General features: G+C 48.0%; 1 protein-coding gene across 2 annotated transcripts in view; it reads left to right on the top strand.

Annotated features, from left to right (window-relative positions):
• Positions 1-24,139, top strand: part of TMEM178B (transmembrane protein 178B) — a 326,714-nt gene extending 302,575 nt beyond the window's left edge. Inside the window, exons 4-5 of one of the 2 annotated variants that reach the window (XM_054726389.1) lie at positions 22,101-22,226; positions 22,758-24,139. In XM_054726389.1, the coding sequence (XP_054582364.1) occupies positions 22,101-22,226; positions 22,758-22,759 (128 nt within the window). In that variant the 3' untranslated portion in view covers positions 22,760-24,139. Of the gene's footprint in view, positions 1-22,100; positions 22,360-22,757 lie in introns of those variants that run through there. The other variant, XM_008150466.3, reaches the window with a different exon arrangement.
• The last annotated feature ends 201 nt before the right edge of the window (positions 24,140-24,340 follow it).

Here is a 24,340-nt window from a genome sequence, read left to right as displayed (position 1 = left end):
GGCTGTTTCCAGTGCTCCGTGTTGAAGGTCCCAATGACCCCCTGTGTCACATACACGTCTCCCCACACTAGCATGGCTCCAGTTCTGTGCTTCTGAGCAGATGCCAGTGTCCCTAGAATCTCCCACATTCCCTTTCTGTTCCTCCCTTCTCAAAGGACACAGGGGCATCTGGAGGCGATGGTGGCCATAATTGAGGGCAGGGATGGTAATGGGAAAAGGAAATCATTAAAGGTCCTTTTCCTACCACCTGTGGTCAGTGTAACCTTTTCTACCCAGTCAGTCAGGGGGAACAAGGAGAATGCCCTAAAGAAGCTCGAGCTCTTAAGTTTGAGTGATTGCAGTAATTTGCAAACCACTGATGCCAAATGCCTCCCCCCAGCTCACCAGAGAGCAGTTCATCTGTGTGATGAACCTCAGACACCCCTCTTCATATAGACAAAGACCTTGATAAAGGCCCAGCATTTCTGAAAACTTACAAGCCGAACATGAGAAGTCTAAGGCGTAGGTGTCTTGCCTGGAGGACTATTTCTTTAAGGCAGTAAGTCATTTTAGGGACTCCAATGAAGTAGAACAACATCCAGGTTCCCATCAGCTTCTACCACTGTCATTCCTCACTCCAGCATGACTTAGAAACATGGCTGAGACGGTGTTTCTGGAAGACCAGGAAGCCCTGTGCCTCAAACTTCATAACTCATGGGTAAGAGAGGAGAAACCATGTATATTAGATAATCTGGGAGGAAGAATAAATTCAGTATAAGAAACCCTTAATAAATGGTGGCTGTTACAATTATATGTATATCCTAAGTGAAGTCCATTTTAGTAGGCAGAGAAGGGTCCATGATATACCATGACCAGTCAAGGGCATAAAACTTATTTACTTACCCTGCTAAATTGCTTTTATAGTTTCCCGGGAGATTTCACTAGAACATCATGACTCTTCTCTTGACTTTTTGTCTTATAGTCTTTCTTTTCATAATCCTAAGCAGAGCTCCATAAACTGCTTCACATCCTGGAGCATGTCTTGCCCTTTGGAAAGAATATGTTTGAATATTTATTAGCATTTGATAATTGCTTTCAAAACAAAGACATTAGGGGGGAAGACACATTATCAGGGGGATTAGAAAATGACATTCACTTTTGCCTGACGTAGGATGAGTGGCCAGGATGTATCACTCCAGCAGCCCAGGCAGCAGGAGAGGTCATTTCCCCTTAGAATTGGAATGGGTGACACCCTGGCCACCCAATGGTAACCTAACTTTGCTGTTATAGGTTGCCTCCATTATAGATTTGCCCTTCAGAAGAGAATACTAAGCAGCTTTGGCCCTGCAAGGCCAAATCTGGTCAATGAAGGCCTTGTCAGATGCCCTATAACCTGCCTGTCCAAACATTCAAGAAAGCCACGTGATCACTGATCAGGGGTTGCTTTGTCACTGAATTCCCAGAGGAAAATGCTGAGACAGAGCTGACCCTGGAAGGAGATGGACAGCAGGGTGGTTTGTGAAGGCATCTAGGAGAGCTCTTTGGGAAGAACCAATCCTTGTCTCTCAAAGTCCCTGCCCACACTTGCCCATGAGCTACCTTCAATTCCCTGCCACACAGTTGGAGATGGGGGGTGTAAAGTCCTTGCTCATGAAGGAGAATCATCCAACTATAAGGGGGAATTAGGGTATTAGTACAGGACAAAAGGAGCCTTGGAATAGCTACACTCAAACCCACAACCTCCCAGGCCTGCCTCCAGCACTGTGCCACATGTAAACCCTACAGCCACACAGGCCTGCCTCCAGCACTGTGCCATGCTCGCAGGACGCTGCAGCCTTTGACACAGGAGCTCCCAGAGAGCTTGACAAATTCTCCTAACTCAGGCCAAGTCCCTTGTGCTTGAAATCACTTCTCATCCTTGATGACTGAATAGTCACACAAAACATATTGCCCTTCCCTTCAAAAGCTGACTCCCTGGACATTGCCAACACAGCCTGCTAATAAGGCTAGGCTGAGTTCTCGGCTCACTGAGGTAAGGGAGTACACCTCTTTGGGAAGCTGACAAGGACTGGGGAAGGGGGTTGGGGGCAATAAGGTCAGAATTTACTGAGAATTGGAAGTCTGGGTTCTTTATTTCAATGAGGGTGGCTGATTAAAATTGGGTGAGAATACTGATAGTGCCCAGCATGGGTGGAAACAGCAGGACTGATGAAGTCTTAGAGCACACACTGTCTGTTGAAGCTTCCAAAGGAAGAGTTGATGGATATTTTGAGAAGTTCCTGTAAAGAACAATCAAACCACTTCCGTGGGCAGGACAGACCCGGAAGTGAAAAATAGCTAAGTTAGGTTACCATGGACAGTAAGATATAGTTTTGGGTCACTGTCTGGGATCAGGGTGGGGTGTGTGAAGATGATTTGGGGTGTCACTCAGGATGAGTGATTTCTCCACAGCCTGGTGACTTCCTGACTGGCTGCCTCCACCAACACAGACGTGCTCAGACATGTCTGAATTATTGAGTGAATGTTGAATGTAAATAGTCCAGACTTAGGCTGGGACCCTGACACCCCAAGGTCTCCTGACACGAAAACAAGACTCTCTTTCCTGGGGTAGAAATACTGGCATTGCTGCAGTGAAGTGGGGTCCCTGTCATGAAGTGGGGCGGTGGGGCAAGGGCAGGCTGGAGCAGAGAGAGCAGGTGGCTGGGGACATCTCCGTTACTGGGTGGGGTGCCTCCAGCAGCCTTTTCAGTGGGAACAGACCCGGAAGGTGGTGGTGACTCCCCAGTGCTTGATTGCCATGGAAACTTGGGTGGTTTCTAAAGCAACTTCAAAAGCTGCCCTCCCTGGGGCTCTTCTGGATGTTCATACAGAGGTGTGCAAGCCTCAGAGAAAGGGAACTTGCCAGGCAAGCTTCTGGCCCTTGAAACAAGTCACAAATCAAAGGAAAATGCTGGAGCCTGAAGTAAATGGAGAGAACCCCTCCTGCTGGGCTTCAAAGCTGCTTCCAGGAAGCAATGAAGAGGAAGGAGCAGGTGTGAGTGAGGAGGAATTTCCTTCCTCCTGCCCTGTCCTGGGGGCAGAGGGGTTGAGGACAGGTGAGAAGTGGCACCAGAAATAGCCAAGCCCAAGGGAGGGGACTGGAGGACTCTGCTGGGAGAGGCTCCTGCCACTCCTCTCTCTTCCTCTCCCCCATCCCATCCTCCTATTTCTTGGATGTCTGAGATGCTCCCTGTGTATGGGGATTGAAGCCAGAGGACCAGACACCAGGGGAAATGGTGCAGACCAGACCCAGGACTGAAAGATAGGCCGGAGGGCATTGCCAGCAGGCACGTTGTAGTGTGTACACAGGAATTAGGGCCCCAGCTCCCTCTGGGTACCAGAGGGATGACTTGGAAGAGTGGCCCAATTTAGAGAGCCAGGGAGCAGGGCCAGGCAGCCCCCACAGTGCATAGTCAGGCACAGCGTTGGGCCCACAAAACATCCCTGCACCCCACTGTGTGTGTGTGGGTGGGGGGGGGGGTGGCAAGGCTGAACTGTTTGACTGTCCACATTGTACAGGGGGCACTGGTGATAGGTGATGGCCTGGAAGGCCTGGGGGTGCTAATGGGAGACTGACAATGGACAGGGGTTATGAAGCTGGCCCCTGAGGTGGTCAAGGTAGTCTGCTCTTGTGGACATACTTTTCATCCTAACAGAACTTGGGCTGTTGGGCAGGTGGGTAGTGCCTTGCATTTTATCCCCAGCTCTCAAATAATTGGAGAGAGGGCCTGTGTAGAGCTGCTGTACCTCCCTGACATTCTGGAAGCCTCCTAATTGCAAACACTTTCTTGTTATCAGATCATAGCTCATGCCTTGTGGCTTTAGTTGGGGGTTGGAAAATACTCTCCCTAGCTGTAGAAGCCCTCAGAAGATCAAGGATGTCCAAGATGTGGCTGTGAGAGGGGCAAGCCCATCGCCACTTTACTTAGCCTTCAGAACCTGCCGGCTGCCCATCATTCATTAAATAAAACAGCCAGTTGTTGAGCACCTGGTAAGTAGTAGGTGCTGTGGAGGATAAAAGGAAATAGAACTCATTCCTACCTTGGAGTCGCTCACAATTTTAGAGGGGAGGCAGACACTGAGACCCATTACTGTGATACCTAAGCTGTTTTCCTTTGAATGACTGACATCTTCACAATGCAAAATATTAAAAACAAACGCATTCTGTCTTTTCCACAGTAAAGAAGACCAGGGCATCTTCAATCTGCCATTCTTAGGGAAGGAAGGCTCTGGTCATCCTAAAAGGGTGGGTGGGGATCATTTATGGTTCGGGTAACACTTTTCAGTTCACAGGACTGCAAAGGGAGGCTAAGGTCTCATTTGACCTTCAAACCCCCTTATGAGGCAAGTGGAGGAGGCAGACAGGGAGAAGGTAAGAGATTGCTGACCATCTCTGCTGTATCAACGGTAAATGCTCTTCAAACATTATTTCTTTCATCTTCCTAGCAGCCCTTAAGGTTGTCATTACCACCCTAATTTTGTAGATAATGAGCTGGGCCCAGGGAGCCATGAAACAAACTCAGAGTCATGCAATTAAGTAAATGGCGGAGCCTTAATCTAAGGTGCTCACACTAATCCCCACCCTTTCTTCTCTGCTCCTGGGACCTGGTAAAAGGCCACCTAGCAGGCCACCTGGGATCAGGAAATAAGCCTGAGGGCTTAACCAGCAAGGCAGACATAGGCTTACTGGAAAGCATTCATTAACAATGGGTAAGCCAGAGAGGACCCTCCCCTCAACCCCCACCAGCAAGGGGCAGGTCTATGTTTGGGGCAGGGCAGGAGGAAGAGGGATGGAGAAGGCCCAAAGGGAGGCACTACTACCATCCAAGTGTGAAAACTGGCATCAGGTCAGGTCTGCACCAAAGCCCTGTAGCCTTAGGCACGTTTATCCTCTCTATAGCTCAGTTTCACCGTCTGTAAAATAGCACCCACCTTGTGGGGTTGTGGTGAGAATTAAATAAGTTGTGGAATGTGCCTAGAACTGTGCCTGGCCCAGAATGAGCACTTTCTACAGTTTGATTCACGTGTGGTCAGTTTATCCCTGGCGCTTGCTTATCTTCTTTGCAGTTCCCAGCACTTGCCTAGACAGTTAAAGTATCTTGGCCAAGGTCACAAAGTTCCCAGACCAAGGATTCCAACTCAAATCCATTTGACTCTGAAGCCTGGGTTCTTAATAATCATGCAGCACTATCTGCCAGATAATAATGAACTTTTCGACATATTTACAATCCTTCAACAACTCATGACCCAACAGGGCAAGAGACAACCCCACACAGACGTTCCATTGTGATAGATGAAGGGCATTGCTCCTGGGGTGACAGAAAAGATAAGGCTGATTCTGTCCAAGGAATTGTTCCTAGAGAAATAGGAAATGAGCCCCATTGGCTGAGGGCCTTATCTTTTCATATGCTCTGAGACAAGAGACAAAGCTTGGGGCTCACGTTGCAAAAGGAAGAATCTGTACTTATTACTTCTGTAGCTCAGCCACCAACCCATTTCATCTCTTGATGTCTGGTATCTCTTCCCTGCATGTCATGAAGCTGCCTTTCGGAGACTCGCTTCCTCCTGGCTGCTCCACCTCTCACCTTGAATCTCCTCTTACCTCACTAGGATTTATCTTTCTCCATCTTTTCTGAAACTCTCATCTCTTGTCTTTCATGACAGCACACTCATGATTTTTCCTCTTCCGTATCTTTTCTGTTTCCATGCTCTCTGTCTTACCTGTAAATGTGGGTGCCAACTCTACCCCCGCCCCCATAAACACGTCCCCTTGTCAACAACACTTATCCTCACAGTGATCATTATATCTGCACAGAGGAGTCTGGAACCTGCATGTGCAACAGTCTTTTCTGACCTCCAGGCTCGTGTTTTCAATTGACATCTCCACCCTTCTGGAACCTCAAACATGCCTTGAACTAGACTTGTCCTTTCTCTACATACATTATGCGTGTGCTTTATGTTTATTGCATATGTGCTCGACACTGGCTTATTGTAGGCACCTGATAAATGCCAGCTTTCTCCATTCCCTTTCCCCGGTGAAATGAGCTTCTTTTCTTGATTTCCTCAGCACCTCAGCCTGTCACTCACCTCTGGGTCATTTTTCACTTTTCTGGTTTTACCTGTACCTTTCCATCAAATGTCAACATCTGCCAATATTTCCTTTGCAATATTCTTTGTGGCCCATTCATTCACTTCCATCCGCTGAGCGCCATGCAGGCCCTTCATACTACTGCAGTAGTTTGACAGCCATTTAGCTTGGTGGACGGAAATCTTTGCCCACCACTTAGTTGCCAACCTCTGAGCCTCCTTTTTGTCACCTGTAAAATTGAGATAGAGCTGCCTACCGTGCAGGTTTGTTGTGTGGCTGGAATGCGATAATATAAAGAAAGCACCTATTGGGGGATTTGTATTCCATAAATGTTCCTTTCCATACTGCCCACTAAATTCAACCTTTACACCATACTGTCTGTCTAAAATACACTCATTACCATGTCGTTTCTCTGATGGGAAACCTTCTGAGTTCCACATTGTTGATAGAATAAAGGGCAATGCCCCCAGCATGGAGTCCAGTGTCAGCCACAGTTCTGTCTCCGACTGGCCTTCCGCCACACAGAGCACTTGTCATTCCCGGCCTCATGCCACCTTTTTCTGTCTGTTGAGGCCTGTGCTTCCTCGAGACTCAGCTTATAGTCAGCATCTTCCAGAAACCTTTGAATCATGTGAACTCAAACCGGGCTCCTCTGCACTCAGACATTCCTTTGCACCATTTTGATGGCACTTAGCTCATAGGGAGTACCTTGGAGAGCAGAAATCTAGTTCATTTCCTCTCTGCTCCCTGGGATTAAGCCTCCATGGTGGCAGGGGCCTCATCCTTGTTGGCTGCTCTAGTCATTATTTTGTTCTTTTTCATTTTAAACCTTAATAGGATTTCCGGTAACTTTGGGTCCTTTCTGCTAAAGTGACATAAACTGAAGTCAGTACCATCTTCCTCCAACAGTCTTTCAAATATTTGGAGACATACTATTGCACTTCTTATTATCTGCTTTACAAACTGAATTCAACTCAGTAAACTTTGAGTGCCTACTATGTGCCAGGCATTGTGCTAGCACCCAGGACACATAAACAAGAATGTGTGTGGTCCCTGTCCTTAAGGGCCACCCAGGCAAGTGCTGGAGGCAGCGTGGTTGGTGCCATCGCAGAGGGGAACTGTGGGCACACAGGGAAAAGGAACCTGTGCTCAGGGGTCAGGAGCAGCCTCTCTGGGGAGCGAACGATTAGGCTGAAGGGAGAATGGAGTCTATTTGCCCTGTTCTTATCATTGCCCCTCAAAGGGCTTGTAATGTTCCTCTACTCAATGAAACTGCTGCTAGATTCAGACTTGGCCACTTTTCCAAAGCAGCCTGCCAGGTCTTTATTTATTCATTCTAGTTTAGACTTTCTCGTGTTATTAATACATTTCCGCTTTTATATGGCTCTGGGTAACTGAACTCTGTTGTGAATGAAGCAAAAAATACTTTTTATCTTTTAAAATGCTTAAGCAGCTTTATGTAAAGGTAAAATGTAAACCTAGTATGATATTTGACCTCTGGATTTTTGGCCGTGTGTGGAAAGGAATGCCAATCACTGTCTCCCTAACAGAACCTGGGAATCCCTTCTTAAAGAGTCCACCACACACCCAGGCTATAATTTCTTTAAAATGTTAATTAGTTAACTAAAATACCCACTGTGGCTCAGCTCTTAACATTTCCATTAAAATCACATTTCCCAGAAGGCTTTGGGTGTTAGATGTGCAGGGTCCCTGAGTTAGCATGGCCCAGGGAAACTGGAGGGTGCTCTCTCATCTCTTTAGGACAGACTACATTTTAAGCCCTACTTCCTAAGGGACGAGAGATCACGGACTTCCCTGAATGAGTGAGCTTGGGAGAGGAGGCCACACTGGTGGGCCCAGCACCATTTGGGTCCTCTGCCCTGGCCCAGTTCCCCAGGGGGCCAGCATTCCCAAGGCCAAGGCTAGCATCAGGAGGCCAGTTTGGAGGCCTCTTTTCCTTTCTCTGGCCCGCCAGTGTGAGTCAACACCTCTGGGTGAGCATATCTTCTAGACAGAGCCGAGCGTTCCCTTAGGCAAACGACCCTAAAATGCCAGCCTGGGGGGAGAGTGTTAGTGAGCTGATTGTGGCCTGGCCTCAAGCCTCAGTTGTTATGCCGCCTCACCATGAATGTAGCTGACATTTTTCTCCCTGTCTACCTCCCTTGAGTTTGAATTCGGAAAAGGAAGAGGAGTGAGTCATTTTCATTCCCCAGGCCTTCAAGAGAAAAGAGGAGCTACAAGGGCTGAGGGCCTAGGATTGGGGGGAGGTGCTAGGGGAGAGTAGGACCCTCGGGTAGGCTGGGGTCCACACGGAGCTCCTCTAGGTCCTCTGCTAAGCACCAGCATACTCTGTCCACTGGGTTTGGTTTCTGTCCTGTTGGGAAGCTGCAAAGAGTCTTATTGAAAGAGTGAGTGCTCTGATCTTGATCCCTTTTCGTCCTGAGCTCTCCACCCTCATGGAAAGCTCGTGTGCCTGCCCATGAAGCCAGCCCCACTGGATTCCTGAGAGGAGAGTCACAGAGAGAGAAACAGAAGCTGAGTCCTGTCCTGGGCAGAGCTCCGGGGGACGCCCGTTATTCCTGCCACCAGATCACAGAGCCTGCCCTGGCTTCTGCCCTTTATTTTTCAAGGCCATGTTGTCCTGTTCTCCAGCTTTGCCTATAATTCTGTGAACTTTCACCTCCTTCCCATCAATTCCTTTTTTTTTTTTTAAAGAAAATTTGTGTCCCTCTGCAGGAAGTCAGCTTTCTCGCTGACACAAATAAGGAATGAAATTGTTCCCAGTCTGTGATAGGTTTCCTAGTTCTCTGAAGAAGCCAGCCACAAGATTTTACTAGCCCAGGCACCCCGAACCTCCTCAGGGCCCCATTTGATAATGATAGGGTCACCTCCTCCAGTCTCATCATCTAGTTGATAAATCTGACTTAAACACCACTGTGCATAGAACACTATGGGGAAAGAAAAGAGCTTCTTTGCTTACATTGCTTACAGTCCAGCTCCAGAGACAATACATACACTTAAGAAATGAGAGGCAGCATAACAAGTGGTAAAAGCATGGGTTTGAATCCTGGCTCCAAACGTAACTAACTGTGTGACCTTGGACAATTTACTTAACTTCTCTGTGCCTCACTTTCCTCCTCTAAAGTCGCTTTCCTCATCAGAAGATTGTTTTGAGAATTAAAGAGTTAACATTTGTAAGGCACTTGAAACAATGCCTGTCCCTCTGGGCATCCATTATAAATATTACACATCCATGTTTGGTCTATGTAAAGTGACATACACTGAGTGGCCAGATTATTATGATCTCTGAACGCATAATAATCTGGCCATTCAGTGTATATCCTATATAATAAAAGGCTAGTATGCAAATTGTCCCCTCAACCAGGAGTTCGACCAGCAGGCAGGCCGGCAAACCGCCCATGTCCCCTCCCCCTGGCCAGGCTGGCTGGACCCCACCCATGCATGAATATATATATATATACTGAGTGGCCAGATTATTGTGCGTTCAGAGATCATAATAATCTGGCCACTCAGTATATGTGCTCAGTGACCCAGCAGTGAGGTGACAGCATGCAAATATACTTGGGTACATGTTTTCATCTTAAAGAAAGGCAAAGCCAAGCTGACAAATGTGCCAGGCAGATGAAACCATACCCCAAACCAGGTGGCAGGCTCGCCTGATCTTCTGGCCACCACCCCAAGCCTCCTCCTCTACTAATTAACATGGCATCAGCTCCGATCAGACAGGGCACAAGCCAGAGAGATTTCTCTCAGGAGCCAATTTCTTCCAGACACTTAAACAGCTGCGTCCCAATCCTTCCACACTGAAAATCAAGGCAATTTAGAGCTGAGCCTCATATGCACGTCGATGTCAAATAATGACATCTAATGGTCTCATCCACCAGCCCTTCTCTGCATGTCAGGAGGTGATCTTGTCTCCAGGTGGCTCATGTTTGACAAAATAAGTGACAGCCAGTCCTACAGCAATTCAGAGAGGGTGGCACCTCCTCACCCCAATACCTAACGTCATGGGATCACTTAACTGGAAGGCATTAGAGATCTGGTCCTGCCTCCTGTACTTTATGGTTGAAGGGATCACAGCCCAGAGACATGCGGTGATGTGCCCAGTTCATGGGCAAGGGAGAGACCAGAACCTGGATTGTCTGATTCTTGGTGGCGTTCTCTTTCCACGAAGCCACATCCCCTTCCCTTGCAGCTTTCCCACCAGGAAGCCGGAGCAGAACAAGCTGGTGTGCCTGTGGGCCAGGAGACCCTTACACTAAGTGAGGCAGGAACTCAGACGTGGGCTTCACGCCGGCCCTGGAGGTGATGTGGCTTTCTCTGCGAACGCCTTGGATGTACCTGGGATGCTGAATGACCAGAACAACCAGGAAGCTGTAATGTCCGCGATTGTGCAGGCTTTGTCCCCAGCAAGAAACCCCGGGCAAGACTGCCCTCTGCCCTAGAGCTTCTCAAAGTTTGCACTGTGCGCCATTGTCGTCCACCAGAGAGAGGTGGCCAAGGAAGAGGAGAGGAAAGAGAGGCAGAGGCAGGAAGATGACATGCTCTGAGGGGCTTACTCTTGGAAGCTCACGAGTCACAGCTTGAGAGTGTTCCTCTCTGCACAGCTGCTGATGCCACTCTCGGTTTAGTTAAGAAGCCAGTTGGATCCCACTGCTCCTCAGCTCTGAACCAAGGCCAGATGGATAGGAAGCTGCAGAGTTTTGCATTGAAAAGATGACACACTGCACTCTTTTTTTTTTCCTAATTCAATTCTCCTATTAGTTATAGGTTGATTCAGATTTTACATTTCTTCCTGATTTAGTACTGTTTGGTTTTGTGTTTCTAGGCATTTGTCCATTTCATCTAGGTTATCTAATTTGCTTGCAAAGTACTGATTTTTAAAATTTTTTTATTGAATTGATTTGGGTGACATTGGTTAATAAAATTGTATAGGTTTCAGGTGTACAATTCTATAATACATCATCTGTATATTGTATTGTGTGTTCACTACCCAAAGTCAAGTTTCCTTCCATCACCACTTTCCCCCGCTTTACCCTCTTCTACCTTCCCCATCCCCTTTCCCTCTGGTAATCACTATGCTGTTGTCTGTGTCCATGAGCTTTTTTGACATGCTGCATCCTTGATTCATTATCTTTCTAGAACTCTCCTTCCCACCCTATTTAGAAAGCTCATAGCTCCCCTCAGACCACCCACCTCAGATCTTTCCTACTTTTTATTCCATGAAGCATGAAACATCAAAGGTCAGGTGTGCAAAAGTGGATTGGGCCAGTAGTTGCGTCCCTGTGGGTTTTTTTTTTTTTTAATGGAGGCAATGGAAGCAAGTGTAGTGTATAGTTCTCAGATGTTTCTGAAGTCAAATACTTTGGCTTTACAGAAAAATGAAATAATTACTTGGGATGTATGCTTTAGGACCTTTAGCAAATTATATAACTTGAGATTACTATGGGAGTTATACAATTTATATGATATATATATATATATATGTAATTTACATATATAATTATATGTATGTATATAATCTCACAGCAACCTCAAGAGGCACAGAAGATTCAAAAATTGAGACTTGGCTTGAATCGAGTACCTATGTCTGAATTAATCATCGTGATCATAGAATGGCTTTGCCAGGAGAAAACGGTGGTGTTGTTTTAGCAAAAGAAGAAAGAAGGGAACGTATACTGTGCAAACAAAAAATAATAAAAATCTAGCTCTCAGTCCATTATATAGTAGGTGCTTAATGAATGAGTATGGATAACTGTGCATGCCACCTCTCTATTCCAGAGGACCAGGCCAGAACCTCTACAGCACCTACAAAAGGTCCCCATCCCATGTTCCATAGGATTCCCACTCCTTTGGGCTAGTTCCTTCTCTCCATCCTGGTTGAGCCACAGCCTTACGAGTTTCTTCACAAACCCACCAATGTCATAATGCAGCCCCCACTGGACACTGTAACCTCCCTGAGCCCGAAAATAAATTGCATTACCAATGTCTCAGATGCGCATTCTGAGATTTTCCAATTTCCATGGTTCTGGTTGCAGCAAAGTCCACAGAATGAAGAATCCTGAGTGAGCACTTTCTTTGTTGGGCGCAGTCGCTTCCTGGTGTAGCATCTACCTGGGCCGGGCGGGGAGAATGAAGCGGGCGCTGGTAATGAAAGCAGCAGCCACATTTTTTCTTGCCCTCCAGAACAATTTGTCTTTGCCCTCACTTCAAGCTTGAATTTCTAATATTATACCTTCCATATAGAAAGCAATTTTAACTTCTCTAAGCCTTTTCACATTTATTATTATCGCTCTTCAAAGTAATCCTGCCGAGAGGGTATTATTCAGATGCCGAACTTCTGTAAAAATTAAAATGCCTCCTGAAATCCAAGGGACCCATTGAGACCCAGGTGGGTGTGTCCATGCGTGGGTGCACGGGCCCACTCACACGTATGCTAACGCCTCCGCAATCACAGCCGGGAGGAAAAAGGAAGATGGGAGGACCAGGCATATGTACTTCGTTTCACTTCAAAGCCCCACAGCCTAGAAATCCATTTCTCCCGGTGATCTGGATTGAATGCTCAGTGCTGTGTATGATGCAAAAGGAGACACCCCTGCAATCTGGGTTCAGGAGAAAGTTACAGTCAGGAGTGGGGAACATCTGGCCCTAGGGCCATATAAGGCCAGTGAAATCATTTGGGGTGGCCCTGCCAAGGCATTAGGGGTGAGTTAATTAAATGTTTGACCAAATATAGCAGGCTAATTTTTAAGTTGATAATTTTGTATGGTTCGTGAATGATGTGATAAATATCCAAATGGCCCTTGGCAGAAAAAAGGTTCCCCACCCCTGGGTGAACACAAGCTAAAACAAGAGGTGTCCTTCATGCATGGTCAGGTGGCCACTGGCAGACCATGAAAGTTCTAGGAATTTAGAACCAGTGCGGATTATCTTGGGCTGGGCACGCTCAGGGAAGGTTTCTTGAGAGACTGGGGACGTGGACTGGCCCACTGAGGATACCTTCTAGGACAGCTCACAGAGGCTCTCCATAGACTAGGAGAGGAGGGCGATGCCAGACTCCAGTCAAAGAGACTGGACCATGGTGCTTTGACCTTAGTCAACTCCCATCATGGCAAAGCCTTTGAACACCCGACGAGGCCCTCTTTCACTTGCTCGGCCCTTTAGATGTTTTCCCAAGTTTGTAAAGGCTCTATCTTTGGCATGGAGGTCACCAAGACCAATGATATTGTGATCAAATCTAAATATACACCTAAGAGAATAAATGCATTGATTGGTAGTAAGTGGGAGCCGGCATGGATACATTGGTGAGGGTGAATAGATGAACAAAACACACACAAGATACCCAGCAGCTATAGCTCTATATGGCTCTGTTTAGATGCCTGTTTAGCTACAGGGAGGCCATAATGTTCAGATTGAAATGTTGTGTTAATAGGATAATTATTATGTATTCACCTGTTGTATTTGATCGCTAGGTCTGCCAACACATAATACCACAAACTGGGTGGCTTAACCAAGAGAGCTTTATTTTCTCACAGTTCTGGAGGCTGGAAGTCCAAGGTCAAGGTGTCAGCAGGGCTGTTTCCTCCGAGGCTTCTCCCCATGGCTTGCAGATGGGCGCTGTCTTGCTGCCTCTTTGTGTGGTCTTCCCTCTGCACATGCAGCTGGCTGGTGTCTCTTTGTATGTCCTAACCTCTTCTTCTTATAAAGACACCAGTCATATTGGATGAGGGCCTACCATAATGGCCTCATTTTAACTTAATTATCTCTTTTTTAAAAATAATGACTTTTAGAAAGAGAAAGAGAAGGAGAAAGAAACATCAATGTGAGAGCTGAATATCTATAGGCTGCCTGCTGCACAACCTCTATCCATGATCGAGCCCACAACCCGGGCATGTGCCCAAACTGGAAATCAAACCTGCATCCCTTTGGTGTACAGCAAGCATGTCAAACTCAAAGGCTAACACCGGCCAAATAAACGAGGCATGCGGTCCACGGGCCGTGAGTTTGACGTGCTTGGTGTACAGGATGATGCCCAACCAACTGAGCCACAGGGCTTAATTACCTCTTTAACGATCCTATCTCCAAATATAGTCACGTTGAGGCACTAGGGATTAGGGCTTCAGCATGAATTTTACAAGGACACAATTCAGTCCATGACACCTGTGTTTCCAGGTTTGGTGGCCTCCCTTTAGATATGGAAAAACCAAGGGATAAGTTCTATGATAGGACTCTGGAAGCGTTCACTTTAGAAACAATGCTAACCTGTATGGATGGGCTAGTCCCTTTCGGTGCTTGAGTTAGGATGTTGCATCACATAGGACAACCTCGTAGCATGTAGACACAGCCTCGGAAACACAAATGCTGCTTTCCCAGGGGCGTGACGACACTTATGCAGTGTCTCAACCTAGAGCGTTTGCAGAGTTTTCAGAATGATGGATGATCTGTCCTAACTCAGGGCCCCATCCCTTGCTGTGTGTTCTCTGGAGGCTGTCACCACCCCTGCCTCATCCCAATGAACCCCTAAGGCACCTTGGATGGAAAGCCCCATGTGACCTGCCTGTTGGCTGCTGCTGATGCAACGGTGTATAATTCAACAGTCATTTATATGCCACGCAGGTCTGAGCAAAGCTGGAAAGTGCTCTTGGGAGCCAAATGCTACTGAGGCTTTTAATCTAAGCAAAGGAAGGGTTTAGTAGACATCAGCTTTTGGGGATGCAGACACTGCTGGTGGAGGAGGAGGAATCCTTTCTCTGTTTGCTGACTTTGCTTGTTTCCAGTTTCAAAGAGGGGAGAGACTGATGGGGGAGTGTCTTAGGGAGGACACAGGCTGCTGCTTCTCAGAGGTCCCGGACTTGCACATCCACAAGGGGACAGACAGCTTTGCAGCCACCTGTGGGTTCGGGTCAGAACAGGGGCCCTCTGGCCACATAGCAACAAGGCAACATGCAAGGGTCAGGGATACGCACATATTGTTCCTCATTTCCAAGAGCAGAAAATAATGTCACACGGGTGGATTTCCAACCCTAGAAAGCTGCAGAAATTATACTCCAGCAAAGATTTGGGCACGACTTGGTCACTTAAGGAGAAGCTATTCGGCAAAACGCCTGTGCACACAATATGTCAGTGCCCCGGATTCTTGCGAGAACCTTCAGCAGGGCCTCGGTTGCCTAGGCGATGGCTTCTTGAATTAGTAAGAGCATTTCTGCTGCGGAGCCTGAGGCCTCGGTTCTGGTGCCATTTCTCTGCAGGGTCCATTCGTATGGCATTACTGCCCTGGCTGCTCTGACAGGCCCTGAAGTGGGTGGGGGCGTGTGGTCTCCCGCCCCTTCCTGTGGAGGCTGATAGGCAGCAACCACACAGGAGGCCCGTCCTGTCCGTCTTATACCTGCACTCGGTGCCCAAGAGTGGGCTGAGCAGGGGGTTAACCCCAGAACTCTGACTGCCAGCTTAACCATATCTTGGTGCTGGGATGGATCCCTTGTGGTGGCTGATTGAGTGTTCCCTGGTGATGTTTCAATGTTGCTAAAGAATTAGCTGCCCCAAAACAATGCTACCACAGCCTGGCATTTCTCGACATTAGCAACACATCCCTGGATCCACGTTTCTGTGCTCCCACTGGGCTAAGGCATTATGGTTTCTTTAACTTGCAAGCAAAGGGTTCATCATGTCGCCGTCACAGTGTCACCGATTAGTGGAGAGCCGGGCTGTGCAGGAACCTGTGGGAAGGGTGACCAAAGTGTTCCATGTAGCCCAAGACACACCTGCCGCCAACTCCCAGGCATCCTGGGATGGTTGATCCCCCTACAGGGAAGCAAGATTATGAAAGAATAAAAGAAGTCAGGGACTTAAGGGAATCGGGGCTTGTGGGGATAGCATGGGGCATCTGGGGATAGCCAGGGAATACCTGAAGCATACTGTCCCGGGGGACTTGGGACACGTAATCGCAGAGTATATGATTTCAGATAACCCTGTGACTCATGTACTGGTAGCAGTTCCAGGCAGAGGACGGGGCGAAGGTGCCAGAAAGAGTGTGAGGGGGGCTTTCAAGTCTGAAAAGACAAAAGGCGACTGAGAAGCCCTCCAGGGACAGAGTGGCATCTAGGGAGGTGGGACCGGTCCTGGGCCAGGGCACAGCTTGGAAACCGAGGGCAGACATATCCAGGAAGGAGGAAGTTGTCAAACGGCCAAGGAGCTAAAACTAGGGGGGAAACTAGAATCTAATATTTGGCAATCCGTGAAACACTAATTAGAAATGGCAGCAATGCGAAGGGGGTGGATGAGGAAGCTGGGTTTGGTATTGGAACACAGAGCCGGCAGTCTGGGCATGAAAACCGTTTCCTCCCTCTCACCCTCACTGGAGACTCAGCTGTGCCTGGCATGGAGGGGGCAGGGCAGGGGACAGAGGGCGGGCAGCAGCCCGAGACACTGCAGAGCTCTCTCCTCCTCCAGACAGGTGCTGACAGGACACGCTGAGAGGAGTGGCCAGGGTGGTCATGCAAGGAAGCAGGTGTCATGCTTGAACACGCAGAAGGAGCACTTAGGTTGGCGCAGTTTGTTATACCCGTTGGCCCTTTCCACTCACAGATGGACTTTGCAAGTAGGGACACTTGATGGGCCTGGAGGGCACTGTTCCCTTGATGGCAGAGAGTCTTATTAGCACAAGCTACACGGGGTGGTGCCATCTCTCCTAACTGGGCTTTCTGAGCTCTGAGTCCATGCGAATGCCCGTCCTGGCACAGAGTGGGTAATTATAATTAGATTTCATTTCTCACTCCAGGCAGCTGCAACTGACTGGTTGGGGCTGGCTGCCCAGAGGGCTGGGCTGAGTAGGAGTCTGAGGCCCCTTCCAGAACCAGCAGGAATGAGGGTTGAGATTGCTTTGCCCTTTCTGCCAAAGGTGTGGACTTGCCGCTAATGAATGCCATCGGACTTGGCTGTCCAAAGCATCGTTCTGTAATGACATACCTTGAGGTTCCCTTGCAAATGGACCAGGCCTGTGCCTCTCAAAAATGTTTAAATTACTGGACTCCTTTCTTCAGATGAAATTTCACATGGAAACAGACCAAAGCAGAGCTATTCTGGCCAGAGAGGAGAGAGGGCTGGGAGCTTTGTCTGCTCCCTCTTGCTCCTGAGACACCTCCATGGAACACAGTTTGGGAGAAGAGGGCCAGGGAGGATCTCTCTGTGAGGGTGATATTTGAATTGAGACCTGAGAAGAGCTAGTTGAAGGCCATTTCAGGCAAGGGAACAGCAAGTGCAAAGGCCCTGGGGTGGGTACAAGTTGAGCTAGTTTCAGACATAGAATGCTCTTTTGTGTGGCTAGAGTGCAGGGAATGGTCATGGGGGGGTAGAGGTCAAGGTAAGGTTCACTCAAGTAAAGCCATACGAGCAGGGTAAGGGGTCTGGGTTTAATGCTAAGTGTGATAGGAATCTCTTTGGGGGAGGGGAGGCAAAAATAGAAGGCAGGAAGCGTTATTTATTCCAGTAGTGATGTGAGAAATGACTGGGATGGCAGCTGTAAGCGTTTCAGAAGTTGGAGGTGCAGTGGTATGTGGGCTCCCCTTCTCACCTCAGGCACAGGGACCCAGGACGACGGGCCTCTGAGGTTGAAGGAGACCAGGTGAGCACCCCATCTGCTTATCGCCTGCAGAATTCCTTTTCCACCTTCAAGTCCCTATTTCCCGGGGAAACCTTCCCCAGCTCAGCATGATGGTCCCTATCAAAGAGTGACTCTCACCACTTACTCCTGGGTATTGTGCCTCTTTCCCTAGAGACCACCAGGTGCGGGAGGACCTCACCGTCTCTGCTCTCGCCCCCCGATCTCACCGATGAGTGGACTGAGGGTTCAGAGCTGCCGCTAAGCTCGTCTCTTGATCCCCACTCTGGTGTTGTTTTCACTTCATCCACAACTTTTCACTCATGAACGTCCCATATTCCCAACTAGATTATATGCTTTCTTTTCATCTTTTTATTTGAGGTTTCATTAAAGATTTTCCTCTTCTTTGATCTCCCTCGCATCTAGCATAATGCTGGGCACAAACAGACGGTCACCAAATATGTGCTGGCTAGCTTCTCTGCACATCATGGAGCTCACTACTGATGAACCTCCTGCTCACTCCGCCCCATCACGGTTAGCCTGCCTCCCCACACGAGACCTGACAGCACTTAGCCTGGAAATCCTCACTGCTGGGTCCCCCCTGCCTGTCCCTGCACCTGAGCACACAGCAGAGCCTGGCTCCAAAGGGAAGGGCCTGGGGCGGAGTTCTTCCCATGGAATTGTTACGCTAGGGCTACAGTTAGTCTTGGAGTCTGATTGGATGTTAGGCCCAAACCCAAAGCCAGGGGGCGTTATTGAGAAGATGTGACTGCGCATTTCATGTTTGCCTTTCATGGACCCTCAAATGTCTCTCATGAGAAATAAAAAAGCAGATTCTGAGGACCCAGCTCCAGAGGTGAGGGCCTGCCATGGGGGGACAGAAGAGGACTTCATACTTGCCCAAAGGACCACTGTTCTCTATGTGAATGGAAGGAGGTTGCAATTCCCAATGTTATAATATCTGTTACCACCTGTTCACTGAGATACGTTTCCCAACAGAGGCATTTAAAGTCTGTATTCACCTTACCCCCCACCCCCCACCCAAGAACCCCAGTGAGGTGGTGGCGGCAGAGGGGGAAAAGTCTCCACTCCGCACTCCCCAGTCAGTCACCAATCCACAGGTCAGAGAGGCGGGCTCAGCACCCTGGGCAGATAGCGGGGGCAGGTGGGGTCCTTGCCTGCTATGTCCTGTCTCTCCCCCTCCTCCCCCCGCCCCATGTGTCAAAGCGCATTGTTATTTCCATTGTCAAAACATGCTGCTAAGTAACAGCGGCAACACATTACTGGGGCTCTGCCTTGTGCCTGCATGGGTCCATTTCTCATTATTAACCCACATTCCAAACTGGGATTCATAAGTGCAAGAACTACCTAAAAATAGAATTCTTGCTTGCAATGGAAAACAGTAGTAGATGTGGAAACTAACCCAACCTCTTCCGACTCTTCCTCGTTGTCTCACAAATTTCCTAACAAGTTGCACAGAAGGCTTCAAGGGCCATCTTTAGTGAGAACCCTAAAAGGTTCCTCCTCACCCATGGAAACACTGACAAGCGCTAATAAGCAAAAGAAATGTTAAAAGGTTTGAAAGTCTCAGAACAGGAACTTAAGCCAAGAAGATCCCCAAATGAACTGCATTAACATAGCAACAAGGTATATGTTATCAACCAATAGGGCCATTTCCATTTGGCAGTAGTCCCCCTGGACCTAATCTCTTCTTCCTTGATTTATCAACCGCATCTGTGCGTCACCCCTGATGCCTCGCTTTAAGTTGCCCCTCCAAAGCAATCATTCACTCAACAGTCATCCACTCCTGCCCTGCTCCCCTCTTGCAGCCCTCTCCTCCCTTTTCACTGATGACTGCAGTGGCCCCTGACTGGTCTCTGCACTGACCAACAGCAGCGCCTCAGAGACGCCCTCCAGCACCCGAACAGTGTTAGAGCTAGGTCTTTGTTCCCCAGGGGGACTATTTTCTTAATCCAAAATGTCATTTTCATCATCACTTCCCCTAGAATCTATGGGATGGTCCATTTTTCCACTCCCTTACTGATTATGGAGCTAGTGGTAGTTTTTTTTAAACAAAGCAAAACAAAAACGAGTAAATAAAACTTTGCTAACTTGATAAATGATGCTCTGTGACTATGCTTTTAATTTTCAATTCTTTCGTTGTTGGTAATTTTACCATTTATTGCCCATTTGTATTTCTTCCTCTGTGCTCTTGACCATTAAGTTTCATCTTTGTCCAATAAAACTTTTTCCCTAACCCAGTGGTTCCAAAGTGTGGTCAGCATCAGCATCCCCCCAAGAATGTGTTAAAATGTAGATTCTCCAGCCCAGATTGACTGAGCCAGACACTGTGGGGGTGGGAGCCAGCAATAGCTTTAACAAGCCCTCTGGGACTCCATTCTACCCCACCCCAGACTGGGTGAGACAGAATTCATCTCGCACCCAGGTGCACAACAGAGGGGCCCCGTGAAGCATCCAGTCTTAAATAGCACAGAGGATGAGACTACAAACTCTGGATCTGGCCTGCCTGAGTTTGTAGTCTGGCTCTACGGTTACTAGCTGCCATTTATATATGTGAGTGGGCCTCTCACTCATCTCGGGGTTCTTCTGTACCTTGGCCCCTTCTGTCCAACCTGTCCCGAGGACCAACTGCCCTAAATCCAGACCCGAGAATGGGACAGTGTGCTAAAAAAAACAAAATCCATATATATATATAACACATAATAATCTGGCCACTCAGTGTATATCCTATATAATAAAAGGCTAATATGCAAATTGTCCCCTCAACCAGGAGTTCGACCAGCAGGCAGGCCGGCCAACTGCCCATGTCCCCTCCCCCTGGCCAGGCTGGCCGCACCCACCCATGCACAAATTCATGCACTGAGCCTCTAATATATATATATATACATGTATATATATATATGTATATATATATATACATATATATATACATATATATATGTGTGTATATATATATGTGTGTGTGTGTGTATATATATGTGTGTGTGTGTATATATATATATATATACACACACACACACATATATATACACACACACATACACACACACACACATACACACTGAGTGGCCAGATTATTATGAGTTCAGAGATCATAATATTCTGGCCACTCAGTGTACATATATAAATGGTTTTAAGTTCTCTGGGCCTCAATTTCCTCAATTAGTAAAATGGTGGAATAATATAACCTACCTTAAAGATTTGTTTTGAAATTTAAAAGGTCAGTACCTGTGCAGCACTTAGCACAGTCCCTAGCATGCAATGCTTAGTAACGTTAGGTCTGATTGGTGCCACTGTGGCCGTGTGCATTATCGCAAGGTCATGGGCCTGAGGGCTGGAAGAAACTTGGCCATCAGGAGGCAAGAGGTCTTAAGTAAATATAAGCATAATGCACCTCTCTTGTTCCCGGCCCCCAAAAATATTCCTCTCCCTCTGCCTTCCATCGACCCAACCCAGCCATTCCAAACTTCAGACCATGCTCCCACCAGGGGCGAGAGAAGAAACACAAGATACAGGAGATACTGAGAAAAGCTCTTGAACTCATTTTAGCTACAGCAAGTATCTCTATTGGTTAAAAAATGGGTGTATAATTCTCTAGCATTTTATAACATCCAATTTCTTCTGGCAGTCTTCCCATTGGTTAATGTGAGTAATATTTTTTTAAAGGGAGATCCCAACATTAAGTGTTTGAAATGCCTCGGAAGGCAAGGTTAGAAAAGGTAACATATGCAAAGCAGACTATGGATCGTCATGGGGAGAAGTTGTGGACAGACTTCCCCGAGGTCGTTGGTTCCCCTGCTACAGGATTAGTGTGCTACGGGGAGCACTTTGGGAACCATTATCCTACAGGAAACGGGAAAGGGTTTCCAGGATTTGGCTGACCTGTTGGTGAATGGATTCAAGGAAAACCCAATATTGTAGTAAGACATTATTTATAGAAAGAAAAGAATAAAGATATTTTTCTCTTTAAAGAAGTAGCAAATGGGGTGTTTTCTTCTGTGTCTCCAGAGACAGTGTATTTTTAAAAGCTTCAGAAACATGAACTGAATGCTTTCTGCCTCACTCCACCCTACAGAAAACTCTACCGTGATATTATTAAGTATTTTTGCAAAGGAGATGCTTCCGGAGTTTATCCAACACTGGACAATTATTGGGGAGCAAGGAAGCTTCGATCCCTTAATAGTATTCTCTTCTCCATGAGTATTTCCCGATATTGAACTTGTTACCTGAACCTTTTCTTTTTTTCTTGCTCAAGAAAATCAAAACTGTAATAATCCTCACTTCTCTCTTTCTCCCTCTCCTCTTCCCTTTCCTTCTCCATTCCTCCCACCCCTTATTTCTTCCCTTGTCCTTCAGGAACCTTCTGCATCATATCACTGTGCACCTGTGTGGCCGGGATCAACTTTGAGCTGTCACGCTACCCTCGCTACCTGTATGGACTCCCCGATGACATCAGCCATGGCTATGGATGGTCCATGTTCTGTGCGTGGGGGGGCCTGGGCCTCACACTCATCTCGGGGTTCTTCTGTACCTTGGCCCCTTCTGTCCAACCTGTCCCGAGGACCAACTGCCCTAAATCCAGACCCGAGAATGGGACAGTGTGCTAAAAAAAAAAACCAACCCATACATATATATATATAAATATATATATAATATACATATATAAAACAAAACTAAATCCCGATGAGGCCAGTGCCAAGGCAGAGTGGAGGTGGCTCAGGCACCGCATCTCGTCGGACGTTGTGTGTGTTGCCTCATCACCGAGATGGGGAAGGCGTTCCCACCATGTGGCTCTTCCATCAATTCTTAACTTTTGGTTCCATGGTTCCCTGGAGACATCACCACTCGAGACAGCATCCCGATCCCCGTCTCTCATGAGGACGGGGTGGTGGGCTGGGAAGGGACAGTGCCAGGGGGCTAGAGAGACACCAATGTAGGGAAGGAAGTGCCACCCACCAGGCCAGTCACTCCAACACTGATCATATCACAGAGAAGCAACACCCTTATTCACAGGATGTCACCAAACCTTCGAGGCCATGGCAGAACCACTCCTCCTCCTGCTCTTCCTGTCCTGGTTCCCTCCGGCCCACCAGTGACACACCAGAAGTGGAGGAGAGAACAAAGCAAGAAGGGAGTTTTCTCTTTGCTGCCAAACTTTTGGACAAAGTTCTAGAGGTGGGAAGGGGGAGAGAACAACATGCTGAGAGGCAAGATCTGCATCAATGAGAGGACACTTCAGCGGATGCTCAGAAAACCCAGTCTTACCTTCCAGCTGCCTTACACCGCGTTCAATAAGAGGCCGCCCTGCCCCAACCCCACCTGCACTCCCTGGGCAGCCGGAGCCTTGGAGTGATGCTGTGATGTGTGTGTGCGCGTGTGTGTGCGTGCGTGCGTGTGTGTGTGTGTGTGTGTGTGTGTGTGTGTGTGTGTGAAACTACTTTGGGTGGTTCCCTTTCTTCCTTTTCACCTTTTAAAATGGAAATACTGCATTCTGACTGTTGTCTCTCTATCCATTGGGATGGTTTCAGGGCCCAGCACAGAGGCCCAGAGGCCAGGAAGACAATGAGGGGCAGGCCCACGTGGGTGCCAGTTCTGCAGCTTCTGGTCCCTGGAGTGTGTGTGTGGCGAGTGTTTGCTGAGTGTGGGTTTTGTCGTGTGTGTTGCATTTTTCTATTATTTTTAGTGCAGCTGAAATTCCCAGAGGGCAGAACCGAGAACACCACCACTGGGCCGAGGACCCTGTGGGTCTTCACACCCCGGTCCTTGGACACCCCAGGCTCCAGTCCCGTCATTTCAGAAGTTCACGACTCATCTGGGCACAGGAGCTATGAGCAGAGAGGGGGACACGGTTCAAGAGGAAGGAGGAATGTGCCCTCCACTGCTGTTGCACAAGTTTGTCCACCAAACAAGACCGTTTGCTCCCCAGCCTGGAAGCTGTCCTTCGTCACTGGACATCTACCACTTCCCTCGCGGCGACTTCTGTACAGATGAAAGAAAATGGGTCATGTGCAGGGAGAGCTCCTCCATGTCCCATGGGCTCCAGTTTGTATGATATTGTGTAAATTAATGGAGAACTCTTGACTCTTCCCAACCTTTTCCTTTCCCTCTTGATAGTCAAGGCCATGAATCCCCAAATAGCTGTCACGGTGGCCAGCAGCCAAACAGAGGTGGCCTAAATCCAGCCGGTGTTTCAGGCTCACTTGAGCCCGTTGGCACACTGCAGCTGATGGGCCACAAAGTCAGCTGTAGGGGCAGGAGTCTGCCAGATGGAGTGGGCAGGAGCAGCTGGCAGCCACCTCAGTGACCCTGCTGGGGCGGAGCAGCCCTGGGGAGTCCAGGAGAGTGTCCCCGAGCTCTGCAGCCATGGGTCAGCCATGCAGCTGAGAATTCCGTTGCTTCAGAAATAAATACGCTTTGGGAACTTTGCCAACCACTCAGCAGACTTCCTTCCCACCCAGGCACTCTGTTTCATCTATCTTCCTCCACCTTTTCTCACCTACTCATCACTTAGCATCTGCCTCTCCCATCCACCAGGCTGCTGGTCTTGCCTGTCTTCTCATCTGCTCTTTTTGACTGTGTGTGTATGTAACTCACAT

Source organism: Eptesicus fuscus, chromosome 14 (genome assembly GCF_027574615.1).
Source record: "Eptesicus fuscus isolate TK198812 chromosome 14, DD_ASM_mEF_20220401, whole genome shotgun sequence".
NCBI lineage: Eukaryota > Metazoa > Chordata > Mammalia > Chiroptera > Vespertilionidae > Eptesicus > Eptesicus fuscus.
Note: the sequence above shows the minus strand (reverse complement) of the source record. Positions and strands in the feature narration are given on the sequence as shown.